We start from the raw sequence: 21,518 nt of genomic DNA on the forward strand, positions 1-21,518 counted from the left end.
AAGTGGAGTTTTTACGCCACTGTTGAGAAATGTGTTGTCTGGCGGGAAAACTGACCTTCAAAGCTCTTCACTGCCTAGCTCCTGCCTATCTCTCCTCTCTCATCTCACACTATCGCCCCGCTCGGGCTCTCCGCTCCTCTGATGCCATGCTTCTCGCCTGCCCAAGGACCTCCACTTCCCTTACTCGGCTTCGTCCTTTTTCTTCTGCTGCCCTTACGCCTGGAACGCTCTTCCAGAACACTTGAGAACTACAAACTCAATCACTGCTTTTAAGACTCAGCTCAAAACTTTTCTTTTCCCTATAGCCTTCAAATATTGAGTTTGTTCTGACTTTACACTGTTGGTTTTGCCCTACCCTGTGCCTGTTTACACTTCCCTGTGCCTGTTTGCATTCTCCTTCCCTCTTTATTGTTTACTACAACTTATTAGATTGTAAGCCTATGCGGCAGGGTCTTGTTATTTACTGTGTTATCTGTACAGCACCATGTACATTGATGGTGCTATATAAATAAATAATAATAATAATAATAATAAAAAGTGGAGGTGGTGTTTTTTTTTAATATCCATGCTGTGCAGAGGAGAGTTCCTGAGCAATCGTTGCACAGGCATGTTGTGTGGCAGGCTCCGTGGAGTTTTCCACTGTGTTGAGTTGACTTTTCCCACGGGCTACAGAGTTCCCCGGCAAGAGCGGCAAAAGGAGAGAGTGCCGCTCTAGGAGAGCCATCGGGATTGTTTCCCCCCCGCCCCCAGTAATGGCTGATGAGATACCATCGGGAGGACCAGGGGAGGAGCAAGGGTGAAGGAACTGTCAATCGAACGTCACGATGGATTTTACTCAACTCCACAGTAGCCCACAGTCACACAATGGTGGAGTTAGAACATGAAGCGTGGGGAGCATCCCATAAAAACTCAACCGTTGAGTGGAGTTTTCACGCTGTAGTGACTGACGTGTTGTCTGAACTGAGCCAGAGAGAGGAATCAGGGCCATTCTATTAGTTCTGCTGAGATATTTGGTTATTTCCTTGCCTAGGAGCAGTCACAATTCAAGCCGGTCCTTATAAGAACATCATTTAAGAACTGGTGCCTGGTTTTTCGTGGTTTATCGTCTCTCTTTTTATATAAACCACTCGGCGAGCTTTTTTAGTTGAAGAGTGGGATAAAAATGCTAGAAACAAACAACATTTTCTTGCATTTTGTTCAATGAAATTTTGTATAAATGAGTATTTAGAAAATCATAGTACCAGAGATAAGAAATTTTAGATTACTATATATCAAAAGCATCCGCCCAATCTGTTATTCATGCATATTAGCTCATACACACATGTAATGTATAACAGGTAGCTGGAGAGTCATTTTTTAAAAGTAAAAAATCGACTAATAAAAATGAGGCTGTTCTGCTGTTTATTTTGCTCAACAAGAAGAAATTGTTCTATTGCTTTTTTACAATGAGAAATATTGAAGAAGAATACTAATGCAACCTACTGACATTATAAATCAATTTTCGTTAATGTAAACACTAAGAATTATTAAGCTCTACATGCAGCTGTTATTAAACCCTCACAAAACCTTCAGAAAAACACATTTTGTTTTTATTGAACAATCTCACTAAAATTGAAATATCTGACACTTATAGAAATGTAGTAATTCTTGTTTAGGGCTATGAGGGAAAACATTTTTTTAAAAAATAATTATGATTATTCCATTGCCTGGTAGATCTACTTTTCGTCATCAGCCACGAAGTTAGAATACTAATGTAAGAGTTGATGCCATTAACATTGCAACTGTAGTGGTAACAAGAGGCTGAATGGGGGGGAAACGTTTTAAATTCCTAAGTCCCAACTTAAACTGTGGGGAAGGGTCCATACGTATATGAATTTCTCCCTATGAGGCTGCAAATTAAAAGTATCTTTTTTTAGGCTATTCCATATCTGTAGTATCACCACAATATGGAATGGAGGAAATTATTTTAAAAAAATAAGAGAAAAGATGGCGTTTCCTTTTAAGAATATCTTAATATACAGCCATCAAGACAAGACCTGAGCCAGAAGTCAAAAGACAGGGGCCAGAAGGTGCACCAAGTATCAAAAGTCAGCAAGAGCTATAATTGCCCAGGCAAAGTCTCATCCTGAACAGAAAGTATTTATAGTTCTTGGTGAATTAACATCTGGGGACCCAATGGAGAACGGTTTTGTATTTTTCCAATCTTAAGTTTGGTTCATCCTAAATTTTAATATTTTTTTAAAAAAAGTTTGCATAAAAATTCATAAGCACTTTTGTGCACATTTCTCATAAACACATTTTTCGCAAACATGTTTCCTAATATAATGCATTTAGTTTATTTCCTCCAAAATACGTATTTTTGATTGGAGAACTCCATTGCGAAATTGAGAGGAGTGCGAAATTAAGTTAAGTTCACAATAAAATGTGAACTGAACAAATTTCTTCCCCATTCCGATCCAATGGCCAATCTAGGTGGGTGGAGTCACTTCACAGCACAGGAAATGTTCTATGCTGTAGCGTTAGTGTCTTCACCACATAGGAGTCATTTCCAATTCTGTCGGTTAGAACATAAGAAGAGCCATGCTGGATCAGACCAAAGGTCAATCTTGTCCAGCCATTCTGTTCATACAGTGGCCAACCAGCTGTTGACCAGGAACCCACATGCAGGATATGAGTGCAATAGCACCCTCCCACCCATGTTCCCCAGCATCTGGTGTACATAGGCTTATTGTCTCTGCTCCTGGAGGTAGTACATAGCTGTCAGGCCATTGATAGCCTGGGTTCTTGAGTCTAGCCCGAGTAGCTCCTGACACAATGATTGGTAGCTTTTGTTTATTAAACTGTAAGCTATCTCAGTTTAATAAATACTGTCAAAAAAGTAAAGTTACCAAGATTTTGATAATGAGCATATTTAATCAACAAATCTGTTAAAGGGAAATTTTAACTCAACTGAACGTTTTCCACTGATTGACAGCCCTAATTTTAAGAAATGTTAATCTTTTTTTTTAACCTCTGCTGTACTATTTCAGAGGAGAACCATATGTCTGATGAATACGAAAGTATGATTATTTCCTGAGAATGATGAGCACTCCTGATGCAATCTGAAATGGCTACTGGACAACCAGCGACATAAGAACATAAGAAGAGCCATGCTGGATCAGACCAAATATTCATCTAGTCCAGCACTCTGTTTGCACGGTGGCCAACAAGCTGTCGACCAGGGACCCACAAGCAGGGCACGGTGCCACAGCACCCTCCCACCCATGTTCCCCAGCAACTGGTGTACTTAGGCTTACTTCCTCTAATAAGACATGGAACTTGGAAAGGATCCTGTTTCTCCTGGAGGGGAGATGGCAGGAGGAGAAAAGCAAGGATCAGGGAAACTAATCCTGACTTCAGGGGCTGGGCAGGAATATGCCATTGGATATGCCTGCCTTGCTGGGAGACTGGACTGAGCTCTTCGTTGCAGAACTGAATGTGGCCGGTTTGAGCCCCATTTTCAGGGCAGGGAAGGAACACAGCTCAGTGGCAGAGCACAGGGTCACAGGTTCAGCTCCTGCCATCTCTAGTTCAAAGGGTCAGGTAGTCAGTGATGCAAACAACCTCCACCTGAGACCCAGGATGTCCTCAGGGCTAAGCAAGAAAAAAGACAATGAAGCCAGCAAATGTTCAAAAACAGCTTTTAGTTAGGGTGACCATATGAAAAGAACGACAGGGCTCCTGTATCTTTAATAGTTGTATAGAAAAGGGAATTTCAGCAGGTGTCATTTGTATGTATGCAGCACCTGATGAAATTCCCTCTTCATCACAACAGTTAAAACTGCAGGAGCCCTGCCTAGCGTGACCAGATACAAAAGAGGGCAGGGCTAGAAGGGATCCCCAGGAGATTATCCAGATCAAACCTAAAGTTTATTATGAGGTTCCATTTATTTATTTACGGGTCTACCACCCTTTAGCCAGGTTCACACAATCTCTGCAGCTCACTGTGGCTTATTTAAATCATGGTGGGCTGCTGGTGGCCATTTTGAATATTAGACTCGCAGTGGGGGGTTGTCATGGTTCAGTGTGTCTCTTCAACATAGGGTGACCACATGAAAAGGAGGACAGGGCTCCTGTATCTTTAGCAATTGTATAGAAAAGGGAGTTTCAGCAGGTGTCATTAGCATGCATGCAGCACCTGGTGAAATTCTCTCTTCATCACAACAGTTCAAGCTGCAAGAGCCCTTCCCTCTTTTGTATCTGGTCAAGAAGGCAGGGCTCCTGCAGCTTCGACTGTTGCGGTGAAGAGGGAATTTCACCAGGTGCTGCATGCATACAAATGACACCTGCTGAAATTCCCTTTTCTATACAACCATTAAAGATACAGGAGCCCTGTCCTCCTTTCCATATGGCCACCCTAACAGTGACTGATCCAGTGTGCCCTTGATTTCTGGGAGCTCTAGCTCTTCCTCTGGGGAGGATTCCTCCAGTGGGGGCATGATACTGGAGAGCCCTCCCCAGAGTACACAATACCGAGGCTAGGTGGACAAATAGTCTGACCTGGTATAAAGCAGCATCGTATATGGGGCCATAGCAGTATGATCCTATAACATGAAGGCTGTCTGTGTAGCTGGCTGAGAAGAGCATTGTGAAGGTACCTTTGCTCCCTGCAGCTAAACCCAATTCTCTTCTTGCCTTTAAGGGGGACTGGTCAGACTTGAAACCCTCATGGTGGGATTAGCTTCTTTCTTTCTTTCTTTCTTTCTTTCTTTCTTTCTTTTTTCCTTCCTTCCTTCCTTCCTTGAACAATCAATGCCACCATTCTCTCATTTTCAGCTCTGACTCCCTGACTCTTTTCAGCATCTCAATGCTTAAGCCAATCCTTCTCCTGAGAGTTATTAAGCACTGTCAAAGAACGCCAGAAGTGTTTACATGGAATGTACATCTCAACAATCACTAGCGGCAGAAATTTTATTAAAGCCCTAAATCTTGGTTTACTTGCTTTTTCTCCCCAGGATCTGACAGGATATAGCTAGCTCCAGGTATATATATATATATATATATATATAGAGAGAGAGAGAGAGAGAGAGAGAGAGAGAGAGAGAGACAGACAGACAGACAGACAGACAGACAGACAGGGCTGTGCTTTCTGCAAAGCCCAATATAGGAGGAATCATATTCAAAACAGTATCGAGTAAATAACATTGCATTTGCTAATCCTCAGAAAACAACTATGACTTGATCCATGCAGCCATTTGTGATGCATGAAAGGTATCATGTGCTTTCAGTTAATGTCAGGCACTTATGGAGAAGGTGTGGTTGGGAGCATGAGAGCAACTAATTGCGATCTGGACTTCTGCTCATTCTGGCTAGTCAACAAAAGGAGGCTTTTTAAGACTGCATAAAACAGTAGGCAAAGGGTTAGGGGAAAAGAGCTATGTAATCTCGGAAGAGGGAAATAACATTTTATTCCTGTTCCATCTGAGCACCAACATGCTAGGCAAATTCATATTCTGAACCAGGTAATACAATGTTGACAAAATTTGGCAACATCATTAACAAACATCCTTAAATTCCGGCAGTCATATCAGCAACTTTGCATGGTCCACTGTATTAAAGGCCACAGAAAAAGGATCAATCAGGAACAAATGATTTCCCTTAACACTCTTAAGGCGTAGGTTGTTTGATCAAAACCGTAAGCACAGACTCAGGACCCAATCTACAATTCTGCACAAGCACACACAAATATACACAGCGCACTGAATTTTACACTTGATTTAAAATTCAGCTTTCAATATTGCCTTGGAGTGCATTCCAAACATAGGCATACACAAGAGGTGTGCCAGGTGTGCCCAGGCACACCCTAATGTCTCAAACAATAAGTGCTGAATTGAGGGGGGCATTGAGTAGGGATCCAGAGGGGGATCCAGACGCAGCAGGAATGGCCCTCTGGCTGCCCCACCGCTGTGCTGAAGGACTGCTGTCTCTGAGAGAGCATCATTGCTCTCAGCAGCAGGAATGAAATGGCCAGTGTCACCATAAAACCCCACCAATGCTGAGGCTTGAGGAGCATCTCTTCATTCCCCCCACCTGCAATGACCCTCCCACGATCAAGCAAGCTGAACACAGAGTAGGGTATCACTATCTACAGTGTTTAATAAATGAATGAATAAAAATAATGTCCTTTATAAATGTTTGTCTTTTTTTTTTTTTAAAAAAAAAAAATCCCTTTGTGCACACCCTAATGAAATGTACTGTGCACACCTATGATTCCAAAGATGGCCAGAAGACACAAGATGGCCGCTTACCAAAGGACATATTATATAGTGAGATAATCAGTGGTAAGCAGAGATGCTTGAAGAATTAGATCTTTGCAAATTCTGATATAAACTGCACCTTTCAGACTTTTGCACTTTCTGAATGTCCTGACACAGTTCTCAGCTTGAAGAAAGTATCCAAAAATAAATTTAAAATGGATATGTCAAAGATCTGTTTGGAAACCACCAAGAGTAGGGCCTTTCGTGTAATGGCTCCCACTCTGCGGAATGCCCTTCTAACAAAAAACAGACACACACCTTTGCTACTTTATTTTCAGCATTTGCTGAAGACTTTCTTTTCAGGCAAGTATTTCCTGCCTAGCATAAATCCCAGTCACTATTTTACTGATGTTCTCTTTTATTTAAAAAAGAAAAGAAAAAGGATTTTGTATTTTAATTTGTTGTTATACCTGTTGATGTGGAAAAGTTTATATATGTTATACTATACATAAATAAATAAATAAATAAATAATATTGGAAGGAACAGATAGCCCTTTTGTCTGATCCAGCAGAGCTCTTATGTTATTAAAATACACATTTTAATGTGAATTTTTGTGCAGTTCTTTTAAAAAATTACAGATTAATTTAATGTGGAAACGGGACAGACTTATGGATGAATCACAGAATCATAGAACAGTAACTTTGAAGGGCCCGATGAAGCCATCGAGTCCAACTCCCTGCTTAATGCAGGAATCCACCTTAAAGCATATGTCCAGCTGCATCTTTAACGCCTCTAGTGTGGGAGAGGCCACGACCTCCCTAGGTCATTGGTTCCATTGTCATACTGCTCCAACAGTCAGGAAGTTTTTCCTGATGTCCAGCCGGAATCTGGCTTCCTGTAACTTGAGCCCATTATTCCATGTCCTGCACTCTGGGATAATCAAGAAGAGATCCTGGCCCTCCTCTGTGTGACAACCTTTCAAGTATTTGAAGAGTGCTATCCCCTTGGTCTTCTCTTCTCAAGGCTAAACATGGCCAGTTCTTTCAGTCTCTCCTCAAATGTCTTTGTTTCCAGACCCCTGATCATCCTCATTGCCCTCCACTGAACCCCCTCCAGCGTGTCTGAATCCTATCAACTCCCTTTATTCTTTGCCCCATTTATTTTAATCCAGATGCTCTCGATGGGGCTACCAGGCTCATCCTCTTGTATTTCTGTACAGGGATAAGTATTTTTAACTTCTTCTTCTTCTTCTTCTTCTTCTTCTTCTTCTTCTTCTTCTTCTTCTTCTTCTTCTTATTATTATTATTATTATTATTATTATTATTATTATTATTTATATAGCACCATCAATGTACATGGTGCTGTACAGAGTAATACATATAGTGCATATAGTACATATAGTACTATATGTGCGACTCTGCCTTCCTTTCTATTTCTTCTGTTCTTTTTGAACAAATTATACCCTTCCTGACTGTTAGAGCAGTACGACAATTGAATCAGTTACCTAGGGAGGTCGTGGGCTCTCCAATACTAGAGGCATTCAAGAGGCAGCTGGACAGACATCTGTCAGGTATGCTTTAAGGTGGATTCCTGCATTGAGCAGGGGGATGGACTCGATGGCCTTGTAGGCCCCTTCCAACTCTGCTATTCTATGATTCTATGAATTGCTGTATTCCACTCATGGGTGTCATCCCACCAAGTTTCAGTTATACCTATCAAGTCGTATTTGCCTTCATGTATTAAGAGTTCAAGTTCGTTCTGTTTGTTTCCCATGCTCTGGGCATTAGTATATAGACATTGAAGACCATGTGCTTTATAGTCTGGCTTCTTTCCTATACTGCTGTAAAGACTATTTTGGGGCGCGGTTAGAGCTATTCTCTCTGTTATCGTGCATAAGCCTTCATCCAAGTTTACATCTCCCGCCCCTGTAGGATTCAGTTTAAAGCCCTCCTGATGAAGTTCTTTATGCTGTGGCCAAACACATTCTTCCCAGCTCTTGTGAGGTGCAACCCGTCCCTTGCCAGCCGTCCATCTACCAAGTAGCATAGACCATGGTCCCAGAATCCGAATCTCTCACGTTGGCACCACCTTTGTAGCCAGTCATTCACTCAGAGTATTTTCTGGGGCCCAAAGTTCTTCAGTTTCCTTCCAAAAGCTTTAAAATCTGACATAATTTCTTCGCAGCTCTGCTTGGCAGAATCAGGATATGTGTCAGTGGGCTTTTTGAGCTTTGGCCACCCTTCAATCACATCTTGAATCTGTCCTCCAGGGAAACAGCATACCTGGCAAGTCCATTGGTCTTCACGACATACTTGAGTTTCAATTCCAAGGAGCAGGGAGTCTCCCACAATGACTACTCTTCTCTTGTTGTTGTTGTAGGCCTTGGTATTGTTGCCTCTGCTTGACTGACCTTCTGCCTCTTGCTCACTGCTGCACGGGGTGCCCTGTAATTCTTCCTCTGCAGACTGTCCTCCAGTCTCATCTTCCAGTAGCAGAAAGCAGTTACATAGCTCTAGTGGTTCCACTGGTGCAGAGTGCCTTCTAGTTCTTTGGCTCCTGTCACCCTTTTCCAGGGAGTTTCCTCTTCATCGGCTTTCCTTATTTCAGCATTCCCCACTTCTGCTTCAACTTGCGGTTGCTCTTCCACCTCTTGTACTTCTCTCTGCTGTTGAAGTTCCACTGTTCTGTCTAAGAAGTCTTACTCTTCTCTTATTCCTTGGAGGGTGGACACTTGTAGCTGAAGTACACTCACTTTTCCCCCCAATAGCGCAAACAGCTTGCACTTGTTGCAGGTGTACGCCATGTTGATCTCAGGCAGGAACATAAACACTGCACAAATACTGAAGGTCACCACCACTGGAGAATGCTTTCCGTCCATAGTCCCTTTTTATTTCTGCCCTTCTGACTGTACTGGAATAGCCTGTGCTTTGTCCTATCCTCCCTGAAGGTTAACCACAGAGTCCCGTTTTGAGCCCATGCAAAACACTGCGCTCAACATCTAAGGTCCTCCTCCGAGTGCCTACTCCGAGGGAAGCTCAGAGGATGGCAACAAGGGAGAGGGCCTTTTCAGTGGTGGCCCCCCACTTATGGAATGATCTCCCCGATGAGGCTCGCCTGGCGCCAACATCGTTATCTTTTCGGCGCCAGGTCAAGACCTTTCTCTTCTCCCAGGCATTTAACAGCATTTAACAACATATGCTAAGTTAGTTTGTTTTATTAATCGCCCCCAGAACTGTTGTTGTTTAGAATGGATACTGTTTTATACTGTTGTTTTTATATATTTTTGATGGTTTAAAATTTTGTATGCTTTTTTTTTTAATGTCCACTGTTTTTAACTTTTGTAAACCGCCCAGAGTGCTTCGGCTATGGGGCGGTATATAAATTTAATTTTAATGGACCCCAGAATTGTTGTTTTTAAATGGATACTGTTGTTTTTATACTGTTGTTTTTATGTTTTTGATGGTTTTTAAATTTTGTATACTTTTTAATGTTTACCATTTTTAGCTGTGTAAACCGCCCAGACAGCTTCAGCTGTGGGGTGGTATATAAATGTAATAAATAAATAAATAAATCTGATCCGCCTATCCCCAATGCGGAGAGGTTCCTATTAAACCTCATCTTTCAAAGGTCCAAATAAAGTTTAGGCCCAGCCCTGAACTTCAGGTTTTGTCTTGTCCATTTTCAGAGGGGTGTTTAAACATCTGGTGAATGTTTGAACATGAAATGAGTGGGCTTAATTTACATGCATAAAAACTAGGCAGAGGCATTAAAATATCTTGCTGAGTTGGGAGCTAAATGAGGATCACAGGAGGAATATTGCATAAGGGTATTACCATATTCATCAATCTGTTAGCAACCAACAATATAATTCTAACTTGCAAAAAGGAGGTGAGGAGGAGGGGAAGAAATGAAGAGCATTTCCAGCTTTCAACTGCTGTGAATCTGTGCAGGCCCATAAATTCTTTTCAGTTGCAACAATTAAATACTAAAAAAAAAAATTAAAACCAGAAGTGTAACAAGGCTGGATCTAAATGAGAACAACAAAGCGTATTCATGGCAGAGGGACGTATTTAAACCCCAGACCATGTATTTGCAAGTGGAATGATAATCAATAAAAGATGGTGTGGGTGGTTTAATTTTCTCAAGCAGTTCTTTCTTTTTAATGTTGAAACTTAGCTGTGAACCTTAATGTGTGTTTTTTTTTAAAAAAAAAATAAAACAACACAGCCTGAAAGAGGCTGGATCTTCCTGACTTAAGGAAAAGGAAATTGGCTGATGTGTTAGAAAGCTGAACAGAAAAAGATGAATGCATAGCTAACGAAGAAGAGAAAAAGTACGAGAAAGGGAGATTATTTAGGCTTGCAATAAACACATGCTTTGAAGGAAATTGTTTTTATGCTCCTATTAGTCATTCACTCTCCTTGCTGTTGATCCAGAACTAATTTACAGAGAATCAGACAGAAAGCAGATTGGAAGAATGAGGGACTGTTTGAATCTGGCATGTAAATCTCCACTCGCCTGATGACGGGATGAGTAAACATCACCTCTAGACAACCATATAAGAGAACATGTATAAACATTAGTAAAAGAGTTAGGGCACAATCCTATGCATGCTTAGACAGAAAAAAAGTCCTATAACTCTCAGCAGTATAACCCCCACCCCCGTGTAAGCATATATACAATTGCGCCCTTAGCTTTCTTTCTCTTCTAAGCCATTTGTATTACAAAAATTACTTATCAAGGTATGTGTGGGAAGCCAGGCTAGACAATTTTTTGAAGAGCTAGTCATTCCCCACGCCCTGAGCTTATTTGCAAAGCTATTCCCCAGACTTCTCTGATGATAACTCCCCAAATAATGACCTCAAGCCAGGATAATCTCATGACTTCTGGTTCGGCTAATCATGAAATCAGAAGAGGAAATCTCCATAGACCACCGGTGGAGAGCTGGTGTCCCTCCAGATGTTGGTGGACTACAACTCCAATGACCCCTGACCATTGACCATGCTGGCTAGGGCTGATGGGACCCAGAGTCCAACAATATCTGGAGGTCCCCAGGTTCCCCCATCTGGCCTCCCTGAAGAGCAGAAAGGTTACAAGACCCCAAACCTGGCACTGGGAGTTAAGACATTTCAGGAGAAGTGTTTGAGTAAGAAGTTAAGAAGGGCTCCGCTGGGTCAGACTGAGGGTCCATTTATATGAGCATCCTGCTTCCAAAAGCGGTCAGTAAGATGTCTCTGGGAAGACTACAGGCAAGTATAAAGGTAATAGCCCTCCTCTGTTGTACATTCCTCAGCACCTTATATTCAAGGCTATACTGCCTCTGAACACAGTGGTTCCATTTGACAAATATAAAGTAAGGATATGTTACTTTAATGACATAGCTGGCAGATACGTTTTCTTTCTTTCTTTCTTTCTTTCTTTCTTTCTTTCTTTTTATCTTAGAGCAAGCACAGAGGACGGGAGGACTGATTTGGACTAGAACCCTAGAGTGGGATGGGGGCTTAGGGGGCTTTAACCCTTTCTCCCCAGCTGCAGTCCCAATGCGGACTGGGTTCCCCACGCCTGCAATATAGACAAGTTTATTACACTCATAGATCAGCACATCGCCTGCAGTATATATGGCCAAATACTGATCTGTCTGCTTTAATGCAGGAGTGCCCCACCACAATTCAGTGGGAGGGCTGTGGTGACAGGGAAAAAAGCCTCCTTTTAAAGTGAAATGCTGTGATTTGAGGCCGAAATCGGCAAAAAGGGGCTATTTTAAAACAAAAGAGTCAATTTTCCAGCTGCTGCCATGCTGCTGAAATCTGGAGGCAAACAACAGCTTTTCACTTTTAAACTGAGCCTGTCACCACTGCCCCACTGCTGAATCTCAAGAGCAAATTCAGTGGTGCTCCAAGAGACAATGTGGCCCCTGGCTCCTGAAAGTTGCCCTCCCCTGCTTTAATGGATCACTATTTGGCAATATAAATGGCAGGTGCAGGACCCCCAATCCGGATCATGACTGCTGCGGAGGGCAAAGGCTTGAAACACCCTTATCCTGCCCACCAGGGTCATGATCCAGATCAGCCCCCTGTGCTCACCCTAAAGTAAAAAAGAAAAATATATATGTAGCTTCTGGAGCATTTTTAAAGTAACCCACACTTTGGCCCATGCTAGTGACCAATATCGCATCCTGCGGCAGTGAAACCATAAGGTAATTGTGTGCTGTGCTATTTCTTTTCACCTGGTCTGAATCTACTGCAGATCAATTTCACTGGGTGACTTGAAATTCTAATGTATCCTCTCTCAATTTTATTTGTTATTTTATAAGAGAACAATCTTGTGCTCTAGACAGCATCTGGTGGGCCACGGGATAATTCAAATTCCTGGAACCGAGGTTGGAGACAGCACTCTGACCTCGGTCCCAGGAGTCCAAGCTCCTCATCTGTCCCCTTCACAGCCGGTGCAGAGAGGACCATGCCGGCTGCATCTCCAAGGTCACAAAAGCAACCTCAGAAGGAAGGTAAAGAGGGCTTTCCTATAGGAGGGGAGGGGACTGGGGAGGCTGGCTTACGAGGAATCCTCTGGCTTCCCAGCCTCCTCGAGACCTCAGCTAGATGGGCAAAATAGCCTGTCTAGCTGAAATGCAGAGCGGGGGGAACGGCGGCGGCAAGGTTGCCTCTGGCATTCCACCCACTTTGCATTGGATCATAGAATCACAGAATAGTAGAGTTGGAAGGGGCCTATAAGGCCATCGAGTCCAACCCCCTGCTCAGTGCAAGAATCCACCCTAAAGCATCCCTGACAGATGGTTGTCCTGAATCTTCCTCCAATCAGGTTCATGGGATGAACCCATTGGGTTCTAGTATGATGAGACAATGAGAAAAATGTCTCCCTCTCCACATATCCCTATAAAAGCATCCTGTTCAGTCTGGGCAAAAACAGTATTCATTATGTCTGATGACTCCAGGCTTAGTGGCTGCCTGTAGCCTAACTTTCCAAGTAATAAGGCCAATCTTGGGCTCAGCAGTAGGAATCCTTTAAAAAACAAAATGTCCATCACTGTTTGACCTTCATTTCCCAAGAACAACACCAAATGCTCCATGGAGTGCCCAGAACACTCTACCGAACACATGCAAAGTTACTGCTTGACTTGCATTACGTCTGACAGCCTTTTGTTGCTGGACAAACCATGCTGACTTGCCACTGATGTACAATGAAAAGGAGCGCAGCTTAGTGCTGGCTGTTGTTAAACACCGACTGATCTGCAGCTTTGGACGTTTTCCAAAGCAATGTCAAGAATCACTCTACCTACCACTACCAAGGCAGAAACAATTGGATTTGTGTCCCCAAACATCAAACGTCTCTTTAAAGTGAATTTCTGTAGGATGAACCACTCGGAAACAAAGGCCCAGTCCTCTGTAGGTACTGTTACCCTGATTCTCCACACACAACCCCCCTGTGGATGATACTGAGTTTCTCAGTGTCTACTGAAAACGTCCATTTCTTTTACCAGCTGGGTTATGAAGGCAAGGATATGTGAAATAAGTCATGTTAAATAAGATTTTAATGAGCATTGATTGTTGTATAAGTGTTTATTCACGTTGTTGTTTGTTTTTGTTGTAGAGTGCCCTTGAGAAAGGGTTTCAAGGACCCGAAACACGTCGGGCTTTCACTAAAAGATATCACAATCCCCAAACAGCAATGCACTTTTCGGTTCAGGCACTTGGAGCGTTGCCTCCTTCAGTCAACACAGGTTTTTGGTGCCTCCCCACATGGGCAGCTCCTTTATAGTTCTGGCTGGTAACTGAAACCCACAATGGATTTACAACCCCACCGAAATCAGAGCCCCCAACCTCTGCAAGCTCTGAATGGTCATTTGGGATCACCAGGTCTGTGGGGACCCAAGACCTCAGCCCCACAGTCAAGCACTAGCTGCACCATTGAATCCCTTCACCCATTGTTTTTTTTTAAAATTAAAATCTGAAATCTGGTTTTGCAGGAATTTGCCCATCACAAATAATATACATATATATAAATATTAGGGATGTGCTCCGCTTCTCCTCGGACTGGAGAAGCAGGAGCGGATCGGGGGGCTTCGCGGATCCGCGGATCCTTCGCCTTACCTCCGCAAAAGAGGTAAGGGGGTTTACTTGGCCCTGCCACTGTCGCTGCTGCCCATGCGGCGATAACGGCAGAGCCAGGTAAGGGGGAAGGGGATCTTCCTGGTTGAGGCCTCAGGCTCCATTGAAGCAGCCGCGGGTCCGCAGACGGATGGAGGTAAAGGAGAGGAGGGAGGGGGAGTTTACCTGCCCCTGCCACCGCTGCCGCCCAAGTAGCGACGGCAGCAGAGCCAGGTAAGGGGGCAAGGGGATCTTACCTCCATCCGTCCGCGGTCCCGCGGCTGCTTCAGCAGAGCCCGAGGACTCAAACAGGAAGACTAGGCTGCAAATGCAGCCTGGTCTTCCCGGTTGAGGCCTCAGGCTCCGTTGAAGCAGCCGCGGGTCTGCAGACGGACGCAGGTAAGGGAGAGGAGGGAGGGGTGGTTTACCTGGCCCTGCCGCTGCCACCACCCGTGCGGCGACGGCGGCAGAGCCAGGTAAGGGGGCAAGGGGGAGGGGGATCTTACCTCCATCCGTCCGCGGTCCCGCGGCTGCTTAAACGGAGCCCGAGGACTCAAACAGGAAGACTAGGCCGCAACTGCGGCCTGGTCTTCCCAGTTGAGGCCTCGGGCTCTGTTGAAGCAGCCACGGGTCCGCAGACGGACGCAGGTAAGGGAGAGGAGGGAGGGGGGGTTACCTGGCCCTGCCGCTGCCACTGCCGCCTGTGTTGAGGCCTCGGGCTCCGTTGAAGCAGCCACGGGTCCGCAGGCCTTACCTGGCGCCACTCCCCGCGACTGCGAAGCTCCGATTCGGAGCCGGAGCTCCGTAGCGGAGCAGAGCGGCCCCTAGGCGGATCAAGGCAGGGCGGATCGGGCGCGAAGAGGATCAGGGGGTCTGTGCACATCCCTAATAAATATATATTTATTTAATATTTATCTATTATTATTTATTGCATTTATATCCTGCCTTTTTCCCTCCAAGGAACCCAAGGCGGCGTACATAATCCTCCTCCTCTCCTTTAAAATGTTATGTGATGGAAAAGAAATGTAGACATCACGATCTTACTGTACACACAGCCGGACCGAACACATGTTTTCCATTAGCTCATTGTGTAATGCTGCCCTCGATTCTAACTGCACTGCACATTGCTGGTGTATTCCTTTCAATATTTCTTTAAGAGGAAAGAAACATTTCTGCTCCTATGGGGACAGAAATGACTTGCTCAGTTTTGCAGAAGATTTGGAGTGAGGATGCCAGAGGATGCGACAGTTCAGCCACGGAACAACGTTATTCATCTACCTGGTGGGGTTTGAAGGTTCCATGCTGAGGGCTCTCAGCCAATCCAAGATCAAATTACTGGAGCAAGTCTTGTGTGAGTGGCCATATTTGGTAAAGCGATGGGCTCCGTTAAGACAACTAGCAATGGCAAGCGGAGTGGGGCACAGCAGTCAAGCGGAAAAGACTTAAAATAAGGCAATGTTACAAGCCCAAGGAATCAATGCCAACTTACAAAACAAGAGCTGTAGGATTTTTTTAAAAAAAGGTTCTATGGGGTAAGAATACCAGCTAGCAGACAATTAGCAATGAAATTCTCAATAGAAGGAGTGCAAAATATGTCATATTCTCCAAATGCATCTATTTACTAAGGACGATCCCTACTTTCTAGTATTCGGTCCCTGGTAAATCACTGTCCCCATTTCACCTTTCCCCCTCTGGTATCATGTCTATAAAACTGTAAGCCTGCAGGCAGGGGCTGTATTGTTACCTAAAGCTTTGCACGGCGTCTAGAAAATGTTAGGCACTTTATAATAAATAAAAATGAAAAGCGTTCCACATGCTGGAATAAAAAGCCACAGAATCATATTGATGAAGTGGGGGGCGACGATGGACGACACGATTGTAAGCCACCGAATCCAATCTGGTGATCAGTTCAGGAAATCAAGCACTGAAGCATCCCCACTTGCAGGGGGGAGAGACGGTTTTTATTGTATTTCATTGTGTGCTCGTCATTTTAGTTATGATTATAATGGTATTCATGTGTTTGGTTGTTTTCATGTGAGTTCTTGGCTCCTCTAGGCTCCTTGGGTAAAAGGGTGGGATATACAAATAAATAAATAAATAAATTCATGTTCCTGTGCTGTTTTTGTGTTTTTACTGGATGTGTTTTTATTGAATGATTTTTAATGTTTTAATTATAACTTTGTTATTTTACCTTTTTTTTATTGTTAGCTGCCCTGAACACGATTTTTAGTGGTAAGGTGGGATATAAATTTAATTAATACATAAATTACCATCAAGACGTTTCTCCTAGTGCTCAGCTGAAATCACCCCTCTTATAATGCACATTTGATCTAATCCTGCCATCAGAGGCGGTGCAGAATGGGCCCTTTTGCACATAATGGTGGCAAATTGTGGGTTAATTAAACCGTGATTTGCTGGGTGACGTGCCTGATGAGCGCTGCCGCTTTGCAAAACCAACCTCTAATCTGAGGTTTTGTTATGTGTGAACCTGGACACCTACAGTTAACCTAACAACTAATCCTAAATTAACTGTGAATTATTTAACCCATGAATAACCCATAGTATCCAGGTTCACACGTCACGAAACTACCTCCAATAGGGATGTTGGTTGTTTTATTATGTTGGTAGTTTTATTATGGTTTTAATTTTTGTGAACTGCCCAGAGAGCTTCGGCTATTGGGCAGTATAAAAATGTAATAAATAAATAAATGATCGGAGATTTATTATGCAAAGTAACAGCAGCATGCACTGTGTGCATAACCTGGGAAATTGTGGGTTAATTAACCCATGATTTGCTGCCATTACATGCAGAGTAGGTAAATAAGTCTTTGCCCTCTTCTATGTGGCAGCTGTTCAAGCATTTGGCACATGCTATTACTTCTCCTCTGCCCACTGCCTGCCATCTTCTTTTCTCCAGGTTAACCATACTCCATTCTTTCAGCCTTTCCTCAAAGGACTTGTTTTCCCTATTGGAAATTACATGGAATTATTTAAGAGTTAGGAGATGGATGACTAGTATGGGTAGATATAGGGCTCAGAATCCTGAATCCACAACGTGAAGTGACAGCAAAACTGTGATCTGGTTTTACAACCATGGATCTTATGCCATGGGGGTTGTCAGAACCTAAACACAAACATAACACACGGAACCATTTTAAAATAATAAACAAAATACTTACCAGCCTGCAACCAAATCTGTTCAAGGGTTCTCCAAAGCTGCATAGGCCCTTGCTTCAAGGCAGTACTGTGCATAGTAACTTCGGACATGGCCTGCTCCAGCCGTGAAGCTGCGATGGAAGAGGCTCGTTGGGAGCCTGAAATAAACAGACACGCCATCAATGAAATAAAGTAAGCCTTGCTGGTCTGTAAGAAAAGTTCCAGTATCCGCAGTCAGGCAATACCTTTATTAGGACCAACGAAACATGCACAAAATTGTTGGCAAGCTTTCAAGCTGAACTCTCTAATTATAGTACCCTTCTTTATCTAACAGAAGACTGTGAGTTCGTTCCTCTGCTGCCATGCCAATCAGTGGTGACAATAAAAATGAGTTTGGTGGAATTCCAAAAGCATCCGATCAGCGCTGGGTGTACTCTGTGTTAAGGCAATTTAAATTCTGCACACAGGAACTCCAAATTCTGTACTAGAATAGAATTCTGAATTCTATAACTACTGTATATCATGAAAACATCTATACATTTCCATAACATCTTATATATTTTCTCCATTTTGTTTTGCTGTTCTGCATAGCTTATGCTGATTTTGCTTGTTGGGAGTAAAAGCAAGGAGCTCCGTTCCCCAACTACCAGAAGTTTTATACAGCCCCTCATTCAGCTTTTGAGATTTCAGCAGGCATTGCCCCCACACTTTCAAGCCGAACTTCACAATGAAATAGACTAAAAACTTGTTTTTATTTAAAGTCAGGATTTATATGCTAGGGCTCAGCACCTACTCTGGATACAGAAGGTCTCAGGTTCAATCCCCGACATTTCCAAACAAAGGGCAAGGCCTAAGGGTCGAGTGCCAAACCGCCTCTGGTGTTTGCAGTCAGACAAAGAAATCAATCTCTTAGTAAATAGCCTTAATTATGCGAATCAGTCCAATCAACAGCATTCCAGATTACAGACCTCCTCAGCCTCCAGTACCCTAGGCTAAGATCTCTAACTAGCATTACACAATATTACATAGACTATCCCGAAGTTCCCTTCGATGGGTGCACTATTACTATGAAAGTTGCAAGGATATTGGCGTCAGCCTGTTGTATGAAACCTGAGTTGCTTTTCTAATCCCGCCCTCAGCGAGGGTTTTAGGGACTTCTTTTGATGGGCCAACCTTGTAGAACACCTTACTTCCTGAAGTTGCTCCTCCCTCTTGACCCAACATCTGTTTCTGGCGTCTGTCACTCCCAACTTCTCCTGCCACAGAAGATCTTGTATTCCCACGGATGGAGAAGTTTCTGTTTGGCTTTGCACCAACTGATTAATTGGCATCTAGACAGCTTCCTCTGTCCCCGCTCTATCTCCTGAAACCTTGGTCATTCCTCTACTGCTCCCCCACTCTTTCTCATCAAACTTTGAATCAATAACCAAGATGCTTTGGTAGTGGTGCTTGGCCCAGTTGTTACATTAAGGTAGCAAAACTGGGAAAGAGAACTCTGCCTGTGACCCTGGAGAGCAACCACGAATCAGGGTACTCAGTACTGGCCAAGAGGAACCAGAATGGTCTGACTCAGTATAAGGCAGTTCATCAGTTTTTAAGAAGCTGGATTTAATGCCCAGTATCACATTCTGTGCTCCAGTGGAACTTCAGCATACATAGAGCCCAGTAAGAAGGGACTGGTATAAAAAGATAGAGAATGGCACCCAGCATTTACGTGATTTTAGGAAATACGTTACTGTGATGGTGCAGAAATAAAGATCATTCATGAGAAACTGTTCAAACACAGATGAATTATGTCCTGCCACAGGCCACCACTAAAATCTAAGTCCACTTAGCATCCATCCAAGCAGAAACTCTGCTCGCAGAATTCTCCTAAGCTAGAAAGGAAAATTCTCGGGAAAATATGAAAACCTGATTGATAACATGGCTTCGTCAACAGACTATGAACAAGTCTTGCATTAAATGTGCAATATGGCTTTTTATTTATGTATTTATTACATTTCTATACCTCCCAACAGCCGAAGCTGTCTGGGTGGTTCGTTCACAAGAACTCAAAACTGCAAACTACAACATAAAATGCACGTCTCTTGCGTACCTGCCTCTTGTGTACACTTCACTGCAAAAGTTTAAAACTACAATATAAAAGCAAAACCAGGGAAGGATCTACACTACTGCTTATAAAGGTTTATAAGGGTTATGACAACTGTTCAGGCCCAGGACACATTACATATACCATTTTCATACTGTTTTAAAAGCGTTATATCCTGCTTGGTGTAGATTGGCCCCAGAATAAAACGTAGCAGCAATGCAGAGATTTAAAATACAATAACAGATTTAAAACAGCAGAACTCAGAATGAGAGTAAGGCCCAGTGGTTTCTACTGTTGCCTAGGCAAATTTCCTTTCCTGACCTGGAAACCCTTATACTCCTTCTAGGTCATTGGCTGCAGGCCTCAGTGGCTCTACCCACCCTGTCCAGCCATTGGTTCCCCCATAAAAGCACAAAATTTAAAAATCGTAAAGAGAGAGAGAGAGAGAGAGAGAGAGAGAGAGAGAGATGCATTCTTAGCACCAAGAAAAGCTGAATCCTGAGGCTTGCATAAATAATAATAATAATAATAATAATAATAATAATAATAAATAATAATAATAATAATATACCACCCCATAGCCGAAGCTCTCTGGGCGGTTTACAAAGATTAAAATATTGAACGTTAAAAATCAATATACCCTTTAAAGCCTTACATGGTTTGGGATCCAGATACCATTGGAATCAGGAGTGAGTGAATACTCCAAACAGAGATGCAACAGAATGATCGGCCCATAGACTGGAAGGATGCAAGGTCATTGCAGTGACTCATTTAGAGTTGCAACAGTCTAACTCCTTCATGGCTCGGCACTTTTGGACTCACAGGAGCCTTTGTTTTTTTAATTAATTTATTCCTCATGGTGCACTAGTGAGAGTCATGCCTTCACTAGAGGAATCCTCCTCAAAGGAAGAATCAGAGCTTCCAGAAACCAGGGGCACGCTAGACCAGTCACTGGCACCAGACCAGGAGGAGCCTAGGCCTTCGGGGGAGACCACTGCAGGTCCTTCCCTGTCAGGGCGAGGAGACTCTGACTCTGGAGCAGTTGCTGAGCAACCTCCTGACCCCCAGGGGCATTGTTGCCTCAAGCAACAAGCCAGTAGGCCTCCTATAAGAAAGATTGCTCACTTACAAAGCTGGTCTCAGGAGGAAGTGACTCCTCTTGAGTAGGGTTTTGGCCCTGGGTGGACTCAGGAGGCTTAGTGATTAAAACCCAGCAGTCAGAGCTTGGTAGTTGCTGGAAACAAGGTCTCACCACCTTCTCCTGCCTTGTCCCCTGGTTTTCTGACCCTGCCTTATGTTTGGACCTCTGTGTTACAGATCTTGGATACTTGCATTACTCTGCTACTGGATTGTGTATATATTGGACTGCATAACTGTGTTTTGACCTTTTGCCTCTTTCATAAAATCATAGAATAGTAGAGTTGGAAGGGGCCTATAAGGCCATCGAGTCCAACCCCCATTTGACAACTCCTACTTTGCCTTTGACTGATTGCCTGTGCCTTTACCCTGGACCTGTTACCTGGATCACTTCTGCCTTTGCCTGAACTCCCTTGAATTGAAACCTGCCTGCCAGAACATTGGCTTGATTTATTCCTTGGCCTTGTGGTCAGCCTTATCACTGAGACTCGCTGCAGCCACTGCAGGACAGTGGGGAACAAACAACCGACAGCCAAGAAGGCACTTGGCACATCCTGGGAGGGCAGATCATTTGAAGTCTACCTCTGTATGTGATTGCCTACACTGGATTTAGGCCACCAGAAGTCATCTGATTTGTTTCTCTTACCCGAGTCGGTATCGTGGGCATCGGGGAGCGTAAGATACACACTGTTGTGCTTCTTGACTGGCACGGCCTCTGTCAGGCTGCTTTCTTTCTCTGAATCGCTGTAAGGGAAGAACAACAGAAGCAATGTGATAGATGATTGCTTATGGGA

General features: G+C 43.5%; 1 protein-coding gene across 1 annotated transcript in view; it reads right to left on the reverse strand.

The window, feature by feature from the left end:
• TTC7A (tetratricopeptide repeat domain 7A) overlaps nucleotides 1-21,518 on the reverse strand; it is a 210,114-nt gene that overhangs the window by 51,694 nt on the left and 136,902 nt on the right. The window contains exons 17-18 of the mRNA XM_063123964.1: nucleotides 21,371-21,468; nucleotides 17,522-17,656 (exon numbers count right to left, since the gene is read on the reverse strand). Of these exons, the coding sequence (XP_062980034.1) occupies nucleotides 17,522-17,656; nucleotides 21,371-21,468 (233 nt within the window). The remainder of the gene's footprint in view (nucleotides 1-17,521; nucleotides 17,657-21,370; nucleotides 21,469-21,518) is intronic.

This window comes from Elgaria multicarinata, chromosome 4 (genome assembly GCF_023053635.1).
Source record: "Elgaria multicarinata webbii isolate HBS135686 ecotype San Diego chromosome 4, rElgMul1.1.pri, whole genome shotgun sequence".
Taxonomy (NCBI): domain Eukaryota; kingdom Metazoa; phylum Chordata; class Lepidosauria; order Squamata; family Anguidae; genus Elgaria; species Elgaria multicarinata.